Source organism: Limulus polyphemus, unplaced genomic scaffold, assembly GCF_000517525.1.
Source record: "Limulus polyphemus unplaced genomic scaffold, Limulus_polyphemus-2.1.2 Scaffold1084, whole genome shotgun sequence".
Classification (NCBI taxonomy): domain Eukaryota; kingdom Metazoa; phylum Arthropoda; class Merostomata; order Xiphosura; family Limulidae; genus Limulus; species Limulus polyphemus.
This window is the reverse complement of record NW_013666694.1, coordinates 122911-133763: the sequence shown is the minus strand read 5'-3', so window position 1 is coordinate 133763 and position 10853 is coordinate 122911. Positions and strand designations below refer to the sequence as shown.

Here is a 10853-nt window from a genome sequence, read left to right as displayed (position 1 = left end):
GTCTATTGAAACATTGCATTAAAAGAAAAACAAGCAAACATGTAAAAAATTTGTTTTCAGAAAAAGGAAGTAAATGAAGGGTGGCTAATATCAATCCTTCAAAAACAATCCAAGCAAGATAATAGGGATGGCACTTGCATCATCCTTACCTAGTATCACAGGCAGGAATTAACATATAGCAATATATATATATATATATAGCTATTCAATCATAGTTGAATTTAATTTATCCTATTTTTGTCTCCTAACGTTCTACTACACTTTGTGCCTGTACTATTATATAAGGATGATCCAAATGTCATCCCTACTATCTTGTTTGCATTGTTTTTGAAGGATTGGTATTAGCTATCCTTACATTTACTTCCTTTTTTGAAAAGTTTTTTCTTTACATGTATATAATGGGATATGTTAGTAGATATTTAACTTTTACATATATGACTTGGTAAGAGCATTTTATCAGCGATTAAATGTATCTGTCATTGAATTTTATGAAAGTTGTCATCTAAATGTGAAACGAGCTATTTTTAGGTCTTTTTTGACAATCATTCTTTATAAAAATTGTAATAATAAAGTATGTAAAAAGTCATCATAGTTCTTTTGTTATTTCATTGATTGAAAACAATATGATACACTCCAACCGAACCACACTTTAGCTATGCTTTTCGCGGCAGTGTTAAAACACCTTCAAAGAGACGATATATATGTATTTACAAGATATGTTAATAATTATGAAAACACACAGGTGACACGCATAGAGAGGTCACGAATAATAAGAAGCCGCAACTGAATTATCACTTTCTCATTACTATAAAACTATAAAAGAAAGTTGAATGCATTATACAATGATCTAGTATTTTGTATTTGCTTTAAACAGAACAGTGCACATTGTTTCCACGATATCATAAGGTTATTAAGGTATGATTGTGAACTATTGTTCCGAATGCCCTGTATGACTCTCAGTACACATTGTTTCCACGATATCATAAGGTTATTAAGGTATGACTGTGAACTATTGTTCCGAATGCCCTGTATGACTCTCAGTACACATTGTTTCCACGATATCATAAGGTTATTAAGGTATGATTGCGAACTATTGTTCCGAATGCCCTGTATGACTCTCAGTACACATTGTTTCCACGATATCATAAGGTCATTAAGGTATGATTGTGAACTATTGTTCCGAGTGCCCTGTATGACTCTCAGTACACATTGTTTCCACGATATCATAAGGTTATTAAGGTATGATTGTGAACTATTGTTCCGAGTGCCCTGTATGACTCTCAGTACACATTGTTTCCACGATATCATAAGGTTATTAAGGTATGACTGTGAACTATTGTTCCGAATGCCCTGTATGACTCTCAGTACACATTGTTTCCACGATATCATAAGGTCATTAAGGTATGATTGTGAACTATTGTTCCGAGTGCCCTGTATGACTCTCCACAATTCAGCCAAGTTATTTGGTTACCGTTTGATCTTCTCAATTTGTATACAAGACTATATTCAGATCAAGACTTTGTGCAGGCCCAGTCATGCTTTTAAGTGTTTCTTTGGCCGCTTTTTGTTTCTCCCAGGTATAGTTTCGCTACAAAATATTGCATCCTTGGTATCACTGTTATACTGGAAGATGAATTCCTGTTTAACAGACATTGTTTCCAATGGAATGAATGCGTAAATCTCCAAAACCATCCTTTGAGACACAACCTAAACTTTTCTCCTTTTGCCATTGAATAAACTATCACCGATTGTTTATAAACAGTTTAAATTTGGATTCCTCTGTAAAGTGCTCTCTTATCCAGCTTAGCTCATCCCATTGTTTGAAGACTGATGAACATTGCAGTGTTTAGTACGGTTATCTCTCCTAAGCAGTAGTTTTCTGAGTAGCTACACGTCCATTGAGGTAATTTTGAGCTACCACGTATTATACAGTTTCTTAGAGATATCATTCACACCTGTACTTACAGCTACGTTATTGGAAAGATTTCTACTGGATTATCGTGCATCACGTAAAGAGCATACACTGAGTCACTTATGAAGTGTTTGGGCTTTCCACATATTATGCTTCTATAATTAACCCAACTATTTTAATTTACACTTAGCAGAATTTCCACACAGAGTCTACTGAAACATGAATTTTTACCTCAATCTGTCGCTTAGAGTAGCCTTCATAGTCATAGCTTTGACTTCTACACGTTTGTCAGGAGGCATTTCTGTCGTTGAAGCCAAGAGTACGTCACCATACTACTACTGGGAATAATATGTTTATAGTCATTATGCTAATGTGCATTGTGATAGGGTGGATGACAGCCATTCGTAGTGTAAACTATCAACACGTGACTGTACTCTGGTGCAGCTCATTTTCATACAGTAGAGAGGGACCAATCCCATAATATTTGCGTTAGAAAGCGAACTTTCTAATTAACCATTCCTGTCTTTCAGTAATTTGTGATACTTGTTCCCACAAAAATTGTTCAAATAGAGGAAATTGAGGTAAGACGGTCACTTTTGGTGCCTATCATATTGCTGTCGGCCTGATGAGTCCTGGTATTGGGTGAAATGCCTCTTTGGCAATGGATATGGTAGTAGTAGTGTGGTTCACATGCTATTACTATTATTCTTTGCTTTTACTCATGTGTTCCTAGAATTATGACGTTTGTTTGTAATTAAGCACAAAACTACACAATGGGCTATCTGTGATATGCCCACCACAAGTATCAAAACCCGGATTCTAGCGTTGTAAGTCAGCAGACATACCGCTGTGCCACTGAGGGGCAATTATGATGTGAAGCCATCTAGAGTAAACACTCTAGCAGAAGTGCACGAATGTGAATGATCAACGCGAGACTTTTTGTTTTGAATAACTTTGAACTAGCGTAAATACTTTGAATCTTTTGTGGTTATAAAGTTGATATTTGAGAGAATTTTAATTTGTTCACTTGAAACAATGAGTAGTTATAGATAGTAAAAGAAACACAGTTCAAGTTAATAGATTTTTAATAACGCGCGATTGCTCTATGATGAGTGGCCTAGGGTAAGACGCCCTCCTCTTGGGGTCGACTTACCACACACCAATGATATATATATATATATATATATACGTCATAGGCTTCGAACACGATGTACGCCGTTGCCACACACTAGTACCCACGTTATTTTGAGTCATTGTCCTAGATAATGCGCAATTTACGCATGACACATGGCCTTTTCGATCCTTGCCTGTCCACCGGCGGGACAGCGGAAAGTCTACGAACTTACAATGCTAAAATCCGGGGTTCGATTCTCCTCGGAGGACACAGCATATAGCCCAACGTGTCTTTGCTCGAAAACCAAACAAACGGTCCTTGCCGGGAACGTTTAAATAATGATTCAACTGGTTTAAATGAAGTTGTTAAATGGAGCATTTTCTTTAAATTATAGTCGCTATGAGTTAGATGTGGGCCGCTTTAACTCATCTTGCGAGTCCATTTTATCCAGACTTACAGGTAAAACGGCGTCAAGCCACAAGAAGTACATTTTTTTAATATCTAAGAATGTCTATGTCCAATCTTTGTTTTAACTAGAAATTACATTTAAATAAAAACAGGGCTCATTCTAAAAACGTTTGCTTTTTCATGACATTCCTCTTAACTGATGAAAAACTGCCTTCAGAGTAAATATGGCCGTCTTACCCCACTCTCCCCTAACTGATAAAGTAATTCGGTATTTGTAGTGCAACCAGAGATCATTTTGATAATACAAAACAAAACTAAAGATTCGATTCCCGAGGAACAGATTTAATACATTTCAAATGATTTAACTTTAAAATTTTGAGATAAGCAGACTGCACCAGTTACTTCACTTCCGTTGTCTTGCATCGCAAGGCGAGATGAAAGAAATGGTATTCAAAGTATCGCTTTGAAAATCTGAAGAATATGATTGGTTTAAAGCAGCAATTTACTTATCTGTAACCATTTTCTGACCAGATCTGGATCTACAACACAGGAACAGCTCAATTTAGCCGTTGCTCTGATGAGATGTGGTCATGGCTTGAAGTCGGATTTTGAGGTGATCTGACATGGCGATATAGTTAAGTACTATTCCAGTAAGTTTAAAGTAGAAATAGAGAAAGACGCTAATATACACTGAATGAGGGATCTGAACAAATGTGAATATCAAATGAAATTGTACTTCAGCCTGATGTTTTCATCTATATAAATAAACGTCAATATGTGTGTCTGTTCCTTATAAGTTTCCACATTTCTTGGTCAATCAGCACTAAACTTGACACAGTGATACAGGATAACATTAGTAACATCATGGGGAGGTTTTGGACCCCCCCTCTAATTTCATATCTAATTTAGGAAAAAACTACCAATGTTGTGTATCTCCCAGCATCAGAATAAATTATGTAACTACTTTTGTTAGAATTCTTGAAAACAGTATGTTTTTGTTTTAAGTATTGGTACTTTTATGTGTTTTTATTGCACTTTTAATGTTTATTATGTTAAGAAAAAAATAGAAGAACAATTTCCTAGCGTTTGTTACAAACGAGTTTTTATTTCACCCGTCCAGGAAGACGAGTACTCCAGCTAGTATGTTATAAGAGAGAGATCTACTGTTGGGCTTACCATAGCTTGGAGCAGTACTCTGGCGACAACTGACTGTTAACTAAAGTTTTTCTAATCTTCAATTAGATAACATAGAACTGTGGTATGTTTTAAACAGGATGTTGTCCGAACCACTGATCAACCTAAGTCAGGTTTTCGTTTAACTGTTATAGTTTAGTTTACTTTCAAAACTGATAAACTAGAGGGAAGGCAGCCAGTCAACAGCACCCACCGTGTTTGATCAAATAGTGGCATTTGAACGCCACTTTTATAACACATCCACCACAACTCCAAATGCGAAGCTACTTTTTGTGGAAAAAGGATGAGAACCATGAATCCCCAGATTAACAGCCTAGGAAACAGTTATAGAAAGCTGCACTAGTTATAGTAACGGATATGTGTGTGTGTGTGTGTGTGTCGGTTTTTGTTTCACTCAACCGTAATTAAACATGTTTAACGAACTAAATGATGTTAAAATCTCTAATAATCGGCTCGCTCAAAATTATCTAAAGCTGTTGCACATGATTTAGCTTTATTAGCGCTTGAAACTTTAATAAAATAGTTATGGAGCTAAGTGTAGTGCTATTACTGAAAACCGCGTAATTTTGCTTTCTCGTCTGACTGTCATGAACAAAAACTAAATTACATCTTATTGTGTACAACCACTGTCAAAACTACAATGGCTACAAACATTTAACTGTATGAATAATGGTGCTTATATTTGTCATGAGATCCACAAATTACATCTTATTGTGTACAACCACTGTCAAAACTACAATGGTTACAACATTTAACTGTATGAACAATGGTGCTTATATTTGTCATCGGATCCAAATTTCACATATTTTGTTCTGTTTGGTTGTATTAATGGTTTCAAATCTCCCTTCCATCCATAGGATAGATATATTTTTTTACAAAAGCTGATGGAAGAATGGCCTAAAAATCGTGAAATATTTCATGATAAACTGTACATGTTTTTTTCACATTTTTCTTGTTTGATGTGAAATCCATAATTGACAAGTTAAAAAGAATGTAAAAAAAAATTAACTAGCATGATTATTTTTCCATGAATATTAAGCATATTGGTTTCTAATGTTTCGCATGCCTTCGTTATTCAAAACCATAATTATTAATGGAAAATGGTTGTAGATAAAAGTTCTTGTACTAGAAACAACAATCGCACTAAATGATAAAACTAAGGATCCAAATAGTAATAAAGAATAGTTGTATAGTCACATTTTACAATATAATTTAGATTGGAATTTTTGATCTAAATGGCCAGTTAAATGACTTAGGATTCAGGCTTAGCCGTTCCTAATTTTGAAGTGCTTACAAGACGGAAGGGGTGGCAGCCAGGCATAAGAACGAATGCCTCCGAATAAAGAGATTGACATCCACTTTTATAACGCCCCGACAGTTGAAAGTGCTGAGATCGTATTCAGCGGCATCCTGTCTCGATTCCTGGACCTTTCGATTCGCAGCCTGACACGGTCATCAGTAGGTCACGCGGAAAGGGGGTAAAGTAAGCCCAGTTTTCGTATACCAGAATGTTCTTTTTTCTTTTAAAGCTTACCAAATCACGTTCCAAAAAACATGAAAAACACTTGAAATAGTTTTAGCCATAAAGTTGTAATAATAACATTGATTAGGTTAAGAAGAGTATATACTACAATTTCATCCATTAAGAAGTTGTATATTACCATATCATCATTTAGGAAGAGTTTACATTACCATTTCATCCATTAAGAAGAGTTTACATTACCATTTCATCCATTAAGAAGAGTATATACTACAATTTCATCCATTAAGAAGTTGTATATTACCATATCATCATTTAGGAAGAATGGTAATATAAACTCCATCCATTAACAAGACTAACTCTTCGAGTTAGTTATTGCATCTATAGCTCGATTTTATAAAAATTTTCTTCCGTTTTTTAGTCTGTTCCAGTGATGTGTTTATTTGTCTGTTTTGATCTGATGTGAAGAAGTTTTTACAGGCTCTAACACGTGTTTCAGTTGATGACCAGATCGTAAGCCTTCACATATGAGAACTAAATGAAGTTCTGATATCTCTCTGCTCGTTCTTCTCAACAGAAATCGATATAAACTTTCGGAGGAAGCGAATCGTTAACGTAACCTAGAGTGCTTGTCTCCAATTTTGCGATATATCGAAAAGCTATATCACTTCCTTCAATATTTTCCCGATATTTTAAACAGTTTCTTCTTCTTCTTTGTTCTCGCAAACTTCATGTTACAACAGTTGTGTGCAGATACCAATGCAGAATGAAGGAGGGTTATCAGTTCAAACTTTAATTCTAAAAGTTTTAATGTTATCAATAATCTCTACATATTCGTTCGTTGATTATTGATATGTTGAAAATCAATATATTTTATTCAACATTTACTTTTAGTCCTAACTATTTAATATAAACCAAAATGTGTCAAAAAAAAACAAGAAAAACATCATCATGGGAAAGAAGATAACACAATCAGCACCAAATAATTGATGAGCACATTAATATAAAGAACGTAGCCTAAGGAGTATAGTAGTTAAACCAACTGTAGAAAAATTCAAAAGAAATAACCTTAAAGATAAATCACTGAGTAAAAACAATCTAACAGCGTAGGGTGATCTTATTTCATCATCTGCTCAAACGTAGGTGATATTCAAAGAACATCGATCGCTTTTGGAAGTTAAATCTTCCCTTATTGTGAGATAAGATAAAAATGAAGAGGAGGAGAAAAGATCTGTTCGATGCCACTGTGATGATACTACAATGGTTCGTCATCACAACACAGGTGTGTGTGCGTGTCGCGTCACTTTTGATCACAGCAAACATTCACACGTCGTGTTATTGCAGTGACTCATCCGAGCATCCCCATTGCAACGACGACCGAAGCCTAGCTATTTTATTTAATTCTTACATTAATATAGTTAATTTATATTCGGGTTGTAGTCAGTTCTGTTTTACAATAAGAATTACAATCTAGAATGACATTATAGGTATTACTATAACGACCTAGAGATACAAGATGGCGATGAAAATGAGATGTTAGTTACGATATATTGTTTGCTTGAATACGAGTCATGGTTTACAATGATACCCGGTAATTAGGGCGATTGACTCGTAATCTGAGGGTTGTGGGTTCAAATCCCCGTCGTTGAATGTCCTCGAACTTTCAGCCGAGGGGTGTTATAATGCGTCGGTTAATCCCATTATTCTTTGATAAAAGTGTAGCCCAATAGTTGGTGGTGAGTAGTATTCATTAGCTACCTTTCCTCTAGTCTGGCACTTCTAAATTAGAGACAGCTAGCGCAGATAATTATCGGGTAGCTTTGCGCGAAATTCAAAGTCAACAACAAACCAACGATACCAGTTATATTAGCTACCTCTAATAATGTGTTTAAATTATAATGAATTTGCTGTTGTCGTTGTTATAATGATGGCTCATTCATAAGTTTGAGAGATTATAACGCTAAACTTCAGGGTTCAATTCATGCAGTGGGCTTAATATAGACAGCCCATTGTACAGCTTTGCACCTAGCGACAAAGAAACAGCTCTGGGCTGAAAACCACATAACGAACACATTGTAAAATCGCTATAGTATTATAATTAGTTTTTCCATCTATTTCATATCAAATCAGGTCGAAATCAGTATTGATTTATGTTTGACATAGGGTTATAACTACAGGAAATTAATAAATGAAATGCCCATACTTGATTACAGTTGTAACTATGATTACCTGGAAATCCAAGATGGCGATAACGCTCAAGCTGCGTCACGACATTGTGGAGACTATAGACAGAAGCTGAAGCTACTACGTCACCTGAGTTCTACCAATCAACTGAAGTTAAAATTCCTTTCTGATTTCTCTTACTCAAACAGAGGATTTCGAGCCGAGGTTCGTCTTTGGAATGGTAAGAATTACAATAAGGTAGATAGACAGACAGACAAATAAACAGCTATTAAAGAATTAAAATCAATCATTTCATTAAAAAATTTTGGTATGATCTTTTAAAAAAATATGTTTGTTCAGACCTGTGTGTATGTATTAAGTCTTAGCGGAATCAACATGACCTTTTCAAAACTATCAGTGTCGTATCCTAATGTTTAATTTGCAAATTTTTCTTACGTTAGATATATTAAAGAAAAGTAACTAAGTTTCGATAATTTTGTTGACCTTTCGTTAGCTTCGCTACTTTGAGTTTTATATGAGGTAATTAATTTAGTTACATTACTCAAATACATACACATGGATTGAAAATTCAAGGACGTTTCTATTTTAGATCAAATTTTTGTCTAATCGTGCGTATATGCATTTACGTGAATATTGGTTTTAATTCCTTTGGTTCAGGGTTTATCTTTGTTTGTTTTTGTCTTGTTTTTTCACGGGACAACCAAAGCAACAGACCATGTTAGCGATAATAAATAGTAAAACATTCTCTTTAGTTTAGGAAATCTTAACATGACGAACTGGTCAGCTAGGTTATAAGTTCTAATTGTCTTTGTAGTCTTTCGCTCACTAAAATAAACGGTGCAAAGGTGTTTTACTGAGGTTAAACGCGACGAAACTTTTCAGAATCAGTTGTTTATAAGTGCCTTTTTTTGAAAATGAAAACAAGATTACAACACACAAGAACTCTGCTCTTCTTCATCCTAAAAAACACACAACAAAAACGTATTTTCTTGTGTTACGTTTAGGCCTCAGGCCCACATCTGACAGAGCTCATTAATCACATCAGTTACTTTTGTTAAAGATGTTGATGAAGCATGTTACAATCGTATCATCCCTTACAATCAACTGTTCACAACATAGTGCATAGTTACATGTCTTTCTATATTTCTGTTTTTGTGTGTAACCTCTTTTATTAACAAATACGGGGAACACCAGAATCAAACTGTAGACATTTTTAAACATTCTACCCCCTATCTTATCTTTCTATACGAAGTCTATAGTGAACAACGTTAAACACCAACCTTTATCAAACACACGAAATCACCTTTGACCTACTTACCTTCTACTTTTAGCGAAGTAAATAACAACTATACACTTGACCAATTACTTCGTTCACACTTCTCATTCAGCAACCATGGATGTATTTCCATTTAAAAATGCATGGGCTGAAAAATAACAATATATCTCATTCCAAATTATCTTCCTCTCCTCATGTAAACATAGAATTATAATGGTACTCAAACGTTATTTGAACATAGAATGTAAAACTTTTACAGTAGATATTTTAGATCATGAAACAACGTTTGAATAAAACCCTTAGAACCAGTTTTAGATTATAAAACAATGTTAAGATAATTCTTAGAACTAGTTTTAGGCCATGAAATAGTGTTAAGATAGCTCTTAGAACTAGTTTTAGATCATGAAACAGTGTTAAGATAGCTCTTAGAACTAGTTTGAGATCATGAAACAGTGTTAAGATAGCTCTTAGAACTAGTTTGAGATCATAAAACAGTGTTAAGATAACTTAGAACTAGTTTGAGATCATGAAAAAGTGTTTAAAGACAACCTTTTTCTTTGCTATTTCAAACAATAGACGACGGTTACACGATGATGGCCACACGAATGGATGAAACGTTGTAATTAAGTTAAACATAAAATTAAAATAAACAATCCACTCAAAAGCTGTATCTCTGGATTTTTACCTTTAGAACTAGTTTTAGACCATAAAACAATGGTTAAAGATAACCTTTAGAACTAGTTTTAGACTACAAAACAATGTTTTAAGATATCCTTTAGAATTAGTTTTAGACCGAAAAACAATGTTTTAAGATAACTCTTAGAGCTAGTTCTAGATCGTAAAAACTGTTTGAAGGTACGTACCCCTTCTAAAGGTGTAATGCACAAGGGTTAATCGTTCTTCATAAAAACAATGTTTCTGGTCACGTGCTACCCTCGAACGATTTCTTCCATCGTCGATCATGCACATTATGATGACCATGATTTCATGCTATTGTCCAATACCGTAATTTCTATTGTAACAAGCTTCCGCAAAAGATGGCGAAGTCAGTTTTAGAACACACGTCACGACAAACTTTCCACAGAACCTTTTCTGTATGTGGACTTCCAAAAACCACATTTAAGAGACCAAAGGCACAGAAACTTATTGAAGGTGTATTGGAGGACTTAACAAGTACTTATTCGAATGGGATTGCTTCGGTTCCATATTTCTTCGTCCCGTCTTTCCCTTACAAACAGCCCCCCCCCAGTAGCACAGCGGTATGTCTGCGGACTTACAACGCTAG

General features: G+C 34.9%; 1 protein-coding gene across 5 annotated transcripts in view; it reads left to right on the top strand.

Annotated features, from left to right (window-relative positions):
• Window positions 1-10853, top strand: part of LOC111086422 — a 224431-nt gene that overhangs the window by 173464 nt on the left and 40114 nt on the right. For all 5 annotated transcript variants that reach the window (XM_022389174.1, XM_022389177.1, XM_022389176.1 and 2 more), the window contains one exon: window positions 8322-8512. In XM_022389174.1, coding sequence (XP_022244882.1) covers window positions 8322-8512 — 191 coding nt within the window. The remainder of the gene's footprint in view (window positions 1-8321; window positions 8513-10853) is intronic.